At 45.7% G+C, this 12835-nt stretch overlaps 4 protein-coding genes across 7 annotated transcripts; 3 read left to right on the top strand and 1 right to left on the bottom strand.

The window, feature by feature from the left end:
- The first annotated feature begins 137 nt into the window (after window positions 1–137).
- LOC6525302 (activating signal cointegrator 1 complex subunit 2 homolog) lies at window positions 138–1347 on the top strand. Its single transcript, XM_002101102.4, has 2 exons — window positions 138–242; window positions 317–1347. The coding sequence occupies exons 1-2, from the start codon at window positions 171–173 to the stop codon at window positions 1223–1225; spliced, it is 981 nt and encodes a 326-aa protein (XP_002101138.1). The 5' UTR covers window positions 138–170; the 3' UTR covers window positions 1226–1347.
- A 1062-nt stretch (window positions 1348–2409) lies between these two features.
- LOC6525301 (chorion protein S36) lies at window positions 2410–3791 on the top strand. Its single transcript, XM_002101101.4, has 2 exons — window positions 2410–2516; window positions 2609–3791. The coding sequence occupies exons 1-2, from the start codon at window positions 2469–2471 to the stop codon at window positions 3434–3436; spliced, it is 876 nt and encodes a 291-aa protein (XP_002101137.1). The 5' UTR covers window positions 2410–2468; the 3' UTR covers window positions 3437–3791.
- Window positions 3792–5034: 1243 nt separating this feature from the next.
- LOC6525300 (chorion protein S38) lies at window positions 5035–6651 on the top strand. The gene is made up of 2 exons (XM_002101100.4): window positions 5035–5172; window positions 5387–6651. Exons 1-2 carry the CDS (start codon window positions 5128–5130, stop codon window positions 6263–6265), a joined length of 924 nt encoding a protein of 307 aa, XP_002101136.1. The 5' UTR covers window positions 5035–5127; the 3' UTR covers window positions 6266–6651.
- A 1559-nt stretch (window positions 6652–8210) lies between these two features.
- LOC6525299 (protein ovarian tumor locus) lies at window positions 8211–12692 on the bottom strand. 4 transcript variants are annotated; one of them, XM_015190741.3, is made up of 9 exons: window positions 12614–12692; window positions 11772–12009; window positions 11593–11690; window positions 11380–11534; window positions 10916–11311; window positions 10708–10844; window positions 10392–10517; window positions 8920–10164; window positions 8211–8844 (listed from the first exon to the last, which is right to left on the bottom strand). In XM_015190741.3, exons 2-9 carry the CDS (start codon window positions 11997–11999, stop codon window positions 8668–8670), a joined length of 2562 nt encoding a protein of 853 aa, XP_015046227.1. In that variant the 5' UTR covers window positions 12000–12009; window positions 12614–12692; the 3' UTR covers window positions 8211–8667. The 4 variants fall into 4 exon arrangements, with proteins under 4 accessions (XP_015046227.1, XP_002101135.1, XP_015046226.2 ...); XM_002101099.4 differs by having other exon boundaries at window positions 12535–12674; XM_015190740.3 differs by lacking the exon at window positions 12614–12692 and adding an exon at window positions 12292–12311.
- Window positions 12693–12835: the final 143 nt, after the last annotated feature.

Below are 12835 nucleotides of genomic sequence, written 5' to 3'. Positions count from 1 at the left end.
GCTCTGACGCATCAAGATCGTTGGAGATTCGTGGATGAGACATCTAGTGAATATGGCATATCTGGTTATAGATCACGTCCCGGCACGCCATTTTATTTTTTAACCCGAACCGAGCTACTTTTTCGGTGGTATTTAAGTGGATTCCATGGGAGCCGGGGCCCTCAGTCGAAATGGCAGCCGACGGCAGTTGGCCTATACTACTCTTGTTGGTCGCCACACAGGCCATCATTATTCACGCACAGGTGCGTTTTCTCATTTATTCATTCACTAAATACATTATCTATATAGTACGTATATTATTTTCGCATTTGTTTAGAATCCGAGTGAGTCCACGCCCAGCCCCGAAGAGGAGTACAATGTAAGCACCACGCCGGTTGCGTCGCTGGAAGAGACCACCGATCGCTCGGCTGCGCGGGTTGAGCCATACGAGAAGGGCGATCGGGAGCAGTACGATGTGATCGATGTGGCCAGCGCCACGGGCACGGTGTTGGGCAAGCCCAAGAGTGGCCACACCACTAGGATCTACACCACCGGCGAGGTGGACGAGAGCTTCTGGCTGAAGCATCTGGGCGATGACTTCAAACACGCCATCCATCTGCAGGTGGGCGGCACCAACGAGGAGTACAATCGTTTGATCAACCGCACACAGAACGGTGTCCATGAGGAGGTGCATCACGAGTACTTGCCGGGTGCCGAGCGTCCAGGCAGCGCAGTTCATCCGCCATCTCCGCTGCCGGCGCCACGCCAATCCCGTCCAGCTTATCGCCAGGGTTTCGATCACCGAGCCGTGGCCATGAAACAGCAGTATCTCAGCCAGCAGTCACATCCTGCCCAGCAGCGCTATAACTATGCCCACCAGCATGCACAACACTATGCACCACCACCACCACCTCCACCTCAAACACAACCACAATACCCACAACACACAGCACACAGAAACATTAACGCCAAGCCCCAGAATTATGGGCCCCAGAATTATGAGCCCCCGAGTTATGAGCCGCAGAGTTACAAGCCCCAGAGTTATATCATCAACTCTAGCGAGGATCAGCTGCATGCCGAGCAATCGAACCCCTCGCCGGCCAAATCAGCTGGAGAGGATCGGGCCCAACACGAGGAGGAGTTGGACTCCTTTGGCGGCCAACTCAACTTTAAGTCACCCTTCAATGACTACGGCAGTCGACCCACACGAGATCTCACCTACCTTCTCTATAAACGGGGTCTCTAGAAGTGAACTCCACGTCATGCCAAACCAAAGACTTGCGGCCTCCACTCCATTGAGTTCTATAAATGGGGCTGAGCCACTCACACCACCCATGCATACACACCACTCAACACACACCACTCAACACACACCACTCAACACACACCACAGACACACACCACAGACACACAACACGAACCACACAAACACTGAGATTAAGGAAATTATTAAACAAAAAAACGAATAAAACAAATAAAAAGATATATATTTTAAAGATGGTTGTGTTTGGATTAATATATCATTTGAGCTTATCAAGAAAACACTTTCAGTGACTCATGCATATGCTACTACTCTACAAGTTTGAATTCAATCAAGATTTTACTAAGGTTTTTAAGTCATAAAGTTTATAAGCGTTAAATATGTTGCCTTAACAATAAGCAATTGTATTTTAAATTGAGACGAAACTATCCACCTGAATTATTACGCTGATATAATAAGATTGTTGTTTACTTATGTTAATGTGTACTAATTAGTTTATAAAATAAAGATGCCTTTAGGGAAAAATATATCAAATGTTTTTAATATATTAATAATATTTATGATTTAATCAAGTTGAAGCTGTTAAAACTTTAACTGCATCGAAGTGAATTCGGTCATAAATCTAGCTATATACCATGTTAATGCAGTTTACATGTCATATCTTTCTCGGAAACTTTTACAAATTAATCTGTTCATATATCGTGATGGTGAGATATGCTCAGCTCAGTTTACAGACAAAATCTTCAAATTGGGCTCAAGTCTGTTTTAATTATAAAACATTGCAAAAGGCAAAGTACAAATTCCAATTTTAAAGAGTAGGAGAGTAACTTAACAAATCAGGAGCCACTCCACAAAACTGCAACCTTCTTTATAAAGCATCCAAAACGAGACTCGTAGCATTGGCATGGTCGATCTTTGGCTGCGATCACTGGAAGAGCTATGATTCAAGCCAAGGGAACTGCCACAAATAGAAGATTGCGACGGAGAATTGGGCGGAAAGCAGACAGACGGGTGCACCACGGTTGGTGGTAAGTGCTTAGTGGTTAGGAGGTTGCTTGGTTGGTTGTCTGCAGATCTGGGCACGATGGCGAGACAAAGATGGGGCCCAAAATCGGAAATGGAGATGGATCACGTAGCCGGCCATGGCGGTCAGCGATTATAGGCGCTATAAAGAGCCGGAGTCATCGCCAGACAGCGAGCAGTAGACGATCCACACGTAAACGGCAACATGCAACTCGGTCTCTGGTTTGGCATTTTGGCCATCGCCGCCACGCCGGTTAGTAGCCAGGTCATTCATGGCATTCACATTGCCAATCCCTCTAATCTCTGCACTCTCTCTTAAACCCACTCTCGCTTTCCTACCCACAGCTGGTGAGCGCTAACTATGGTCCCGCTGGCGGACACGGTCATGGACATGGACACGGACAGTACCTGTCTGGACCCAATGCCGGACTCGAGGAGTACGTGAATGTGGCAACGGGCGGCAACCAGCCGGCGGCCAATCAGATCGCCTCGCAGGCCGAGATCCAGCCCACGCCGGAGGAGGCACGCCGTTTGGGTCGCGTCCAGGCCCAACTCCAGGCCCTCAACGCCGATCCCAACTACCAGAAGCTGAAGAACTCCGAGGACATTGCCGAATCTCTGGCCGAGACCAATCTGGCCAGCAACATTCGCCAGGGCAAGATCAAGGTGGTGTCGCCGCAGTTCGTTGACCAGCATCTGTTCCGCTCCCTGCTGGTGCCATCGGGCCACAACAACCACCAGGTGATCGCCACCCAGCCCCTGCCCCCAATCATTGTCCACCAGCCCGGCGCACCGCCAGCGCATGTGAACAGTGGACCACCGACGGTGGTGCGTGGCAATCCGGTCATCTACAAGATCAAGCCCTCGGTCATCTACCAGCAGGAGGTGATCAACAAGGTGCCCACTCCGCTCAGCCTCAATCCCGTCTACGTGAAGGTCTACAAGCCCGGCAAGAAGATCGAGGCTCCACTGGCCCCCGTGGTTGCCCCCGTCTACAGCCAGCCGAGGGAGTACAGCCAGCCCAGGGAGTACAGCCAGCCACAGGGTTATGGCAGTGCCGGAGATGCCTCCGCTGCCGCCGGTGCCGCCGCCTCCGCCTCCGAAGGCAATGCCTACGGCAACGAGGCTCCACTGTACAACAGTCCCGCGCCCTACGGCCAGCCCAACTACTAGGTGCTCATCCTGGTTGGCATGGCATGGCTGCATGGCTCCTCAGCTGCGACAGCTGGTTTAATTTAAATTTTTGTTTTTTTTTTCTTTGCCGACTACTGAGCGCAAATAAATGAAAAAATACTTGAAACGTAAACGCAGCGTATTGTCATCAGTTATTTTCAACCGGAAGGGGCCACAAAGTGCCAACGAAGCTGTTATTCCAGCACAGTTTCATAAATTTGATACTTTTCTTTTTAAATTTATAAACATGAGAAACACTTATTTCTCGTTGCCTTAAAACATAAATAATGAAGGGAAAATGTTCGTTGTATGAACAAGAAAGTATAAGCATGTATAAATAAATCTATATATGGTATCTCTACGATCTTTAAAATATTTCATAGATATGATCCGCAACATGGCACACATTTTATGAGAGATAATGTGAAAGATATTGGATATCATTGAAATGAATGAATGAAATTATTTCACACTCTTGTGATGGTATCTCTACTCCAGTTATCGTTGCAGTACGCAGAATGGGATCAAAAGGTCAGCTTTATCTGCCAAGTGTTCATTCCGTATTTAAGAAAATAAAATAGCTTACAATTAATGGAGCAACTAATATTGTTCATTTCTTTCAAGTTGAAAATGTACAATGAAGCACATTTCATACATTTTAAGTAGCTTCTTTGCCATGCTTTTTAATCCAAAACTTTTAATTTATATTATAGTTTTATAGTGAATTATATTATAATAATGTCATAATATTTAGGGATACTTTTGGTGTTTATAGACTTTTAGGGATAGATATTGTAGGTGTTTATAGACTTTTAAGCTCTATCCCTAGATATTTTAGGTATCTACAAGCTTCTAAACATCTAGTAGGAATAGCTAAAGATAATATTCTTTATAACCCATAAGATCATCTTGAAATCCCTTTGCAACTGGAGATTTCTGTTAACTGCCTATAAGGAATACATTTTTACAAATGCACTGATGGCCTTACAAAAATTAACGTATTTTCTAAATCGAAACATAATATCTTATCACATCGACGCCAAGAAATCCAATAGCATTGTGTATGCCATTACCTATGCCCCATTTAGATAATCAAATCTGTGCCATCCGTGTGAAATTGAAGGAGTTTAGATGGCTAATCACTTCCCCAATCCATTTCCAGTTCCATTTCCACCTCGAATTGGCTCCAACTTCAACTCCCGAGTCTTGTGTCTGCCAATGCGGAACTATTTTCGCTATCTGAGCAGACGTTCGGACCTCGATATGCGGCGGAGATTCACAGCCCGGCTGTTGATTTCGATTCGGTTGCAATGTCTTTTGCCATTGTTATTGTAAAATGGGCAATGGGTAACAACTGGGCACTGGGCAGTGGGAAGTGGGCAATGGGCAGTGGGGTTTTCGGGTTGTGGCTTCTACGTAAGTGGAAGAGACGCCGTGATATGCGCTGGCAGCGATGCGTGCGATCTATCAGCATTTGGCCATGTTTCGCTCGCATCGCGTGGGCCCGGAGCGGAACAGCCGGCACCGGAGTTGGCATCAATGCAAATGTCACGTACCCGGAGCCGGAGACGCGTCCGGAGCATATTTAAAGTAGTCGGCCACCATTGGAGGGCAGCAGAAGACAGCAGACACTCCAAGCGGTAGCACACCCAGAAGCCGAAGAGCAACTGGAACTGCAACTGGGAGACAAGATGACGAGATCGACCTACATTTGGGCGCTGGCCGCCTGCCTGATCGTAAGTGTTACAGCACCAAATCTTAGGATCTCAATCATAATCCCAGACAACGAAGTTTTCCATACTGGAACTCTACAAGTTGCCTGCTTTGGTTGCACATGACAAATAGCTTGACTTCCCATTTACTCACTTGAATTGGAATCAAGCTATACAAATCTTAGACATCAGCACTCGATTCAATTCTGACCAACTTTTCCCCTTAATTCCGTTTTAGGCCTGTGCGAGCGCCAACTACGGCAGTTCCCAGAGCTATGGACCCGAGTCCGGCAATAGTGTCTCCGATGGTGGCGCTGATGCCGCCTCAGCGGCCGCGGCTGCTGCCGGTGGTGCCGGTGGAGCTGGTGGCGAGTATGGTGGTGCCAATGCCGGTGCTGGTGCTCTCGAGTCCGGAGCCGATGCCGCTGGTGTGGCACAGGCTGGACAGAGCAGCTACGGCTCGGACCAGAACATCCCATACAAGCCGGTGAACACCAAGGGCAACACCCTGACCTCATCGATCACCTACCCGCAGAACAAGGGCGAGATTCTCATCCATCGTCCCGCTCCCATCATTGTCAAGCGTCCGCCCACCAAGGTGCTGGTGAACCATCCACCATTGGTGGTGAAGCCCGCTCCCGTGGTGCTCCACAAGCCCCCAGCAATCGTGCTCCGCAAGGTCTACGTCAAGCACCACCCACGTCGCGTCAAGGTTGAGCCCGTGTTCGTCAATGTGGTCAAGCCGCCAGCAGAGAAGTACTTCGTCAACGAGAACAAGCAGGGCTACGGCCAGGGCTCGCAGTCCCATGGACATGGTGGCCATGGACATGGCAACCACGGACACGGACACAGCGGTCACGGACACGGTGGACACGGTGCTGGACCCCATGGTCCTGGACCCCATGACGGTGGTCGTGCCCTGCCCGCCTACGCATCGGGAGCTGATTCCGCCGCCGCCAGCGCTGGCTATCAGCTGCTCCAGAGCGGCAACCAGGGTCTGTCCGCTCTCGCCAACATCGCCGGCGAGCGTGAGGGTCCCTATGGTCCAGCCCCAAGCCATCAGCACTACAGCGCCGGTCCAGCCGGACATGGTGGCTATGCTGCCCCCGCCTATTAGGTAGTACATAGATGCCGAGGAGATGTGGAGTTACGGATTGGATGACTGCTGCTGCTCCGGCATTCCCTGAAGCGGCTGTTCAGTCATCCGCTTATCCGGCTGATTAGTTACTATGTTTTAACAACCAAAAAAAAACACAGCCTGATCGACCAACGCCCATGCCTACGCCCACGCCCACTCATGCACACCCACTTCCACCACCACCCACCAACCAACCCATTCAACGGCCCAGGAGGGGCGTGGCACTCAGGTCTCTTTGCAAACAAATAAAAAATTTGAAGTTGAAAAATTATACCCAAGCTGCCTGTTGTTTTCCATGAAGGGTGAAACATGTAAACGCATTGTAGTTAAAACAAAGTAACATTAATTATACTCTAGCGATTTGAGATACTGATCGACTTGGGAAAGTATTTAGATGGATTAATGATGCGATTATGAGATATAAAGATAGAAATGGTGCTTTTGTCCATTCCTTGCCACTTATTTGCAAATGGATTATGACTTTTCAAAGATATATGAGTGGATATAGAAGTGTATCTGATGAGAGTCGCTTTGATGATGGCAGCACTGACTTACCCGCAAGTTTAATCGCATCGCAGCAATAAGTGTCGCATATAATAACACAACGCGTGTCCTTCCCATTGTTGTGCGTTAATCACCCAGCTGCCATCGAAATCCCACGCAATGTTCAATAACAAACGGGCGGCAGTAAATCGGCAGTAATGATATGTAATGAAGAGCAGCGATCGCAGCGATTGATGACAGGTGGAATCGCAATGTAGGTCGCCCCGTGCCGCCCATTTGGCAGTTTGAAAATTCAGCATAAAAATGCGATACCTTTGCACAGAGATTTCAGTCTGTAAGCAGAAATAAATTGAGAGCATTAATAAAATTAACCAACTAAACAGAATTATTAAAGCGAACAAGAACAAATCGGTTTCAAGTTCAAATTGTTTTTTTTTTTTGGCGCACACTTTTCGGTGATAAAAAAAAAAAAACAACAGTGACAAAATGAGTCACTTTTGCTTCCTTGTAATGGTTTTGTGTTTCGCACTCATCGCGCTCTGTTCTGGACAAGTAGGTATCCTTTTTTAAAATAACCTATATACAATCAAAAGATTAACAATGCAATTCGTATGGAATCAAAATCTTGTGCAGGGTATCACAGAAAATCCCTATAACCGAAATTGTCACAGAGACATATATTGCCTATTGGCCGATTCTAAGTAAATAAGACCTTACAGGTATGTCACTAAACTGAATTTTTAACTACTTATTTCTGTGATACCATCGTAGTGTTCTCTTTAAAGCTTATTAGTACTACAGTATTGGATACTTATTTTCTTAACTTATTTCAATTAGCCCTCAGCTAAACGGACAATGGAAAACAGCATGGAGGCGTTGCACTCCTTAACTCAACTCATCTTTAGCATTCTGGATGGATTTAACATGGGCTAGTTCTAGCACTTTAAAGTTGACAATTCAAAACATACAGTACATGAACTGCATACTGAAGTAATCGTGATTACAATTAATGAACCTTATACATTTCTCAATGTCGAATCTAAACTTCTTAGTTGTACATATTTTTTTTGGTTTTTTTTTTCTTAGTTAAAACTCACTAATCTGATGTAATATGTTACCGATGAATTAAAAAACTATCTGCTTATCAAAAATTACATCGTTTTCTTAAACTATAAACATGAACAACTTTCGTTTATCTCAGATAAACCAATTGTAACTTAAAATATAAACGATCTTTTAAAATTAAAAGTTATGTAAAAGGATTAAATCCGAGTTCTTTATCGTTTGGAAGATCAGCGTCGATGTGATGTTACGAGGTGAACCAAAGCAATCCAATCCACAACTTTTGTTTGCTATCTGAAATCGCGGCGAAAGACGAGAATACCACGTAATTGCAGCACCTGCAAAAGTCTTTTGTACATTTTGTCTTTTGCGTTGCACTCGAATCTTGTTTTATTTATAGTTAATTTTATGGTACACTTTACATAGGTGAGTCTCTAGCCGAACAGCGAGTACATAAATATACATAAGAGTATATAGAGTTTTTAGTTGGAAGGGTTTTAAATAAATCATATAAATAGTTGGTTCTTTGATTTCGTGACGGCTACCTTTAAAAAAAAATCGCATAAAATTACGTTAGATTACAAGTTTAAAATGAAGTTATGTTGACATTTACGTTAAGTTATGCAATCGATTGTTGTACAGAAGCTGAATGGTTTATGATAGAGCGCCAACGACCAGGTGGCCTATAAAAAGTTAACTACAATTTTAAAAGTGAGATTAAGTTTTAAAAGCCGTTAATTGCAATGGAATGGAACGCCTTTCGATCCGTATGGCCTCTCTCTTTGAGGTGATCTGCTTTCCCCTTTCCCCTTTTTTCAGTGATGACGCGGTGCAGCATAGACAGCTGCCGGCTGAGATTGGACGGGTACGGGAGCTGGCGGCAATGGAGCCGCTTGCTGTTGTTGTGACTGAGCCGAAGGCTCCATGTTATAGTTGTTGATCACCTCATAGGGGGCCACCACCGGAGCTGCCATGCCCCAGGCATAGGGATTCTGAATATGGACGAGTGTGGATAGTGTCAGTATCTATGGCACAGTTTACTTGGTTAGTATGTGTATGGCTCCTACCTGTCCCTGAGCTGCTCCCGCTAACTGAGGTGGTCCCGTCTTGTGGAAGAATATCGGGGGCGGTGGCGGAGGTTGGAGAAGCCTCGGTGGCGACATCATGTGATGGTGCGGCGATGGAGAAGTGTAGAAACTGAACTGACTGCCACTTGAGCTGGGCGAGGGCGTGGGTGTGGGCAAAAAGGCCGCTGGCCCCAGCGAATCCTTAATATCTTGCAGCTGCTCTGGACGCTTAACGCGCACCTTAGGCGTATTCAAATTGCGCTTGGCGTAGGGGGTTTTCTCAAGCGGTGAATGCTCCGTGGCATTTACCACCTCTGGCGAAGGTGGTGGTGTGGACTCGGCAGGCAAATGCTCCTCTGTGGCTCCAGTCCTTCCGCCCTGTTGGTCCGTGTTGTTCTGCTGTTGATGGTATCCATATATCGCAAGATCATCAGGGGGCGTGTGGTGCGCCATGCGCCAATGCATATCCACGCCCATGTTGTAGAAGTATCTTAATGTGATCATATCCACGGGCAAATCCTCACCGTTGAGTTGCAGAGAACGACGTGGCTCGCCAACTCCGGAGACATTCAATGGTGGAGAGGGAAGCGGCATAAATGGATGCGGTCCCGGTAAAGCCACAGCTCCCGGTGGTGGTGGACCATAACCACCAAATGGCATGTAAACACAACCTTCGGTTGGCGGTTGATGCGGTGCTCCAGACATGGGAAACTGAAACTCTTCGGCAAGGGCCATCGGAGATGAAGGCCAGGGTGGCGGAACCTGCCCAGGACGACCTTGGACAATGGGCATATAATTCATATACTGAGTGGGCGGCGGGGCAGCCGAAACCGGAGACTCTTGGTTTTGGCTGGAACTCGAGTTCTGCCGCTGAACCCTTGATGCCTTTGTGCGCTGCTGTTGCTGCTGCTTCTGCGGCTCTTCACGATCCCGCTGCTCCGTGGCAGGGTTCTGGTCATTCTGTTCCGGATCTCTTTGATCGCGCTGCTCATCGTCCGGAATGTGAACCTCCTGATAGCAATTCTCCACGGGTATGTAGCCCTGCATCGGCACCAAATCACACTTGCTGGGCTCAAAATACTGGCCCATTTCGAACAGCTTGTTCTTCTTCCATTTTGAAGGCTTGTTGGCTTTACCAGCAAACTTGGGCAACGGCAAGCGAGTCATCTGGCGTTGATAGCGGAATGGTAACGCCCATGGACGGTACTCTTCTGGCGGTAGGGGATGGAGCGACTCATAGGGAACCTAAGCCAACAGATAATTTTCATATTAGTAAGCTCTCTAATAAAGCGACAAAGTTCGAATTAGCTTCGGATACCGAAACTATTAACCCTTGCAGATCAATAAATTGTATAGATTTATGTACCAGTTTCTTGGGCCAAAATAAACACAACTAAAAAGATAATAATTTATAATTAAAATTTTAGCATTTCTCTGCAAGGGTGGCGAAAATCAGATAAAGAAAGAGGTACCACTATCTTTTTGCCAATCGCCTCAACAAAGACGACGCAGTAAGTCTTGTCTTTGTAGATGCTTTGAATGTGGCACGTGTGCATCTCCGTTTCGTTCTGCAATTCCACCTTGCACTTGGCGCCCACCTGAAAAAACAAATAACACGGCAACGAGACGAGGAAGGATAAGGCTAAACATATAAAGCATAGTATAAAGTGTATCGAGTGTGTAGATGAAAATGAAAGTGTGTTAGTCTGTTGGATGGGTGGTTGACATGAAACGTGTGTATGCGTGTGTGTGTGTGCTAACAATTATCTAAAGTTCTGCCCAGTTTACCTTAAAGTTATAGTCATTTATGTATACATTATAGCGCTTGGCCTCCTTGCGCATATCGTTCCAGCAATCAAATTCTATATTCCGATACATATAGGGGTCCATGGATTTGGCCACCTTGTAGGGAAACGGAGTGATACCTAAAGCATGGTAAGTGTGTGAGTTAAGAAAAATTATCTCAGTATTAATTGTTAAAATCTGCTTTACTCACCATCATCTAGCAGCTGGCGGACACACGACTCCATTCGGTTTGGACACATGGGCAACTGATCGTTTGGTTCGTGGTTTGTACTGCCGGATGGCTTGCGGTCCTCCTGATTCTTTATCTCCCGCCGACCGCCCTTTCGATTAGCATTGCTCTGATTTCCATTGGTGCTATGGAAATTGCACAGCCTATAGTTTTCCAATATACAGTTGGTATTCCCCGGCAGGTCAAGCGTAAAAACTCGTCCATCGGAGCACTGAATGCGAACCATGTAGCCCTTGTCATCGAACACCATGTCGAATCGATCCCAGTTGAAAGAGTGTGGATGCAACATGATCTCCACAGCAAAAGATACGTCAGGCAATTTGAAAAGCTTCTGGTACAGCAACTTGAAGGCGATTGCTGCAAATGCACACAGTACAATGTTTAAACATAAAAGGCAAAATTGTTTATATTAACAAGCTACCTACATTGACAAATTGCGGCCGTTTCTATATATTTTACTTTATAAACCGAATCGAAATGATTCTCATTGTTGAAGAAGACACGAAAGTTTTCCGGATAGCGACGATTAAAAATGACGCTGGTGCCCATGTTGTAGGGCTCATACAGGATAACATTGCGGCTGGAAATCGTAAGCAAATCGTATATTGATATATTTTTATAATTGAATAATCATTTACCGATACAAGCAGGACATAGCGCGTAGTTCTGTCATGGTTCCATAAGTCTTGGGCTTGGACATGTCCTGCATGTAGCTATCGAAATCACCAGGGATGTCCTGGATCATGCAACAAATATTTATTAATATATGGTTTTTTTTTTTACAAAATATATAGATTGGCGTCAGTGGAACAGCTACCTTCTCAAAGATGCGTCGTTTTAGGGTCATGAAGCGGACGCACTCCAGCCGAATCTCGTAGTGCAGCATCTGGGTGTCATACATCTGCTCGGCGATCACCCGGAACAAACTGGAGGCGTCCCGGGCCGTATGTTTCCGGTAGAGTCCGCGGCTCTCCAGGTACTGATCGTACGGATCCGGGGCCTGCCGGCTGCCGGACGTAATGGGGCGCTGCACTTGCATGTCCATGGCGACTCCTCTGGAAACGAGAAAGGTACGTATTACTCAATTCTTTTTTTCTTGCAACATGTTCTCTCATTGAAATGCAACTATTGCACAATTAACAGTTAGAAGAGGGCCCTGACCTCGATCCATTTGACCTTCACAATCAGAAACACCAAGAAATGTAAAAGACTAACTTGATTTAAACACCAAGCCTTACTGCTTATTTTAACTAGATTAGAGTGGAGTTGAAGCATAATTTTGAATAGTTTAAAGCAAATTTATTGTAAGATTTTCTAATTTTTTATCGACGCAATACCTGGAAGATGTGAGAGCAAGATGGCAATAGCCACCTGCGAATTCAAGATGGCGGCGTAGAAAGCCAAACGAAGCAGAAGAGCAAAAGGAAAAGCGTTGACTCTGATGAAAATTAAATATTTGTTTAAATAATTAAGTCACTCTTGATGGTCTTGATTAATATCGCTTAGTTGATTTCGTTTGTCAAATTGCCGTTACCATAAATGTTTTAAATAATACAATTTAAATCGAAACGACGCATTACCGGTGTTCTGGGTTTTTCTACACTCTTTTTTATTTTTATAAATAGTTAACAATTAAAAATAACACTGTGGCATCCGCACCTTGCACCGTTACACGAAGAAATGAAGCGAATGACACGATCTTGTCTTCTAGATGAAACCGCGAACTAGAATGCAAACGGAAAGTGCGAGAAGGAACTTCCAGCGGCTGGAAGGATGCGGACAAAAGAAATTGAGCAATAGCGATGCGCAAAACATGACGAGTAACGAACGCAGTTAGCTAGTGATTTTTAGGAATACTAGCAAAAATTCAAAAAAAACAAA

Source organism: Drosophila yakuba, chromosome X, assembly GCF_016746365.2.
Source record: "Drosophila yakuba strain Tai18E2 chromosome X, Prin_Dyak_Tai18E2_2.1, whole genome shotgun sequence".
Classification (NCBI taxonomy): domain Eukaryota; kingdom Metazoa; phylum Arthropoda; class Insecta; order Diptera; family Drosophilidae; genus Drosophila; species Drosophila yakuba.
Note: the sequence above shows the minus strand (reverse complement) of the source record. Positions and strands in the feature narration are given on the sequence as shown.

Coding starts and splice junctions, on each gene's coding strand:
- LOC6525302 (XM_002101102.4), top strand. CDS start 171: ATGGCAGCCGACGGCAGTTGGCCTATACTACTCTTGTTGGTCGCCACA. Junction 243..316: donor CCATCATTATTCACGCACAG/GTGCGTTTTCTC, acceptor GCATTTGTTTAG/AATCCGAGTGAGTCCACGCC.
- LOC6525300 (XM_002101100.4), top strand. CDS start 5,128: ATGACGAGATCGACCTACATTTGGGCGCTGGCCGCCTGCCTGATC. Junction 5,173..5,386: donor CGCTGGCCGCCTGCCTGATC/GTAAGTGTTACA, acceptor ATTCCGTTTTAG/GCCTGTGCGAGCGCCAACTA.
- LOC6525299 (XM_015190741.3), bottom strand. CDS start 11,999: ATGGACATGCAAGTGCAGCGCCCCATTACGTCCGGCAGCCGGCAGGCC. Junction 11,312..11,379: donor AACGGCCGCAATTTGTCAAT/GTAGGTAGCTTG, acceptor GTGCATTTGCAG/CAATCGCCTTCAAGTTGCTG. Junction 8,845..8,919: donor CGGGAGCAGCTCAGGGACAG/GTAGGAGCCATA, acceptor GTCCATATTCAG/AATCCCTATGCCTGGGGCAT.
- LOC6525301 (XM_002101101.4), top strand. CDS start 2,469: ATGCAACTCGGTCTCTGGTTTGGCATTTTGGCCATCGCCGCCACGCCG. Junction 2,517..2,608: donor TGGCCATCGCCGCCACGCCG/GTTAGTAGCCAG, acceptor TCCTACCCACAG/CTGGTGAGCGCTAACTATGG.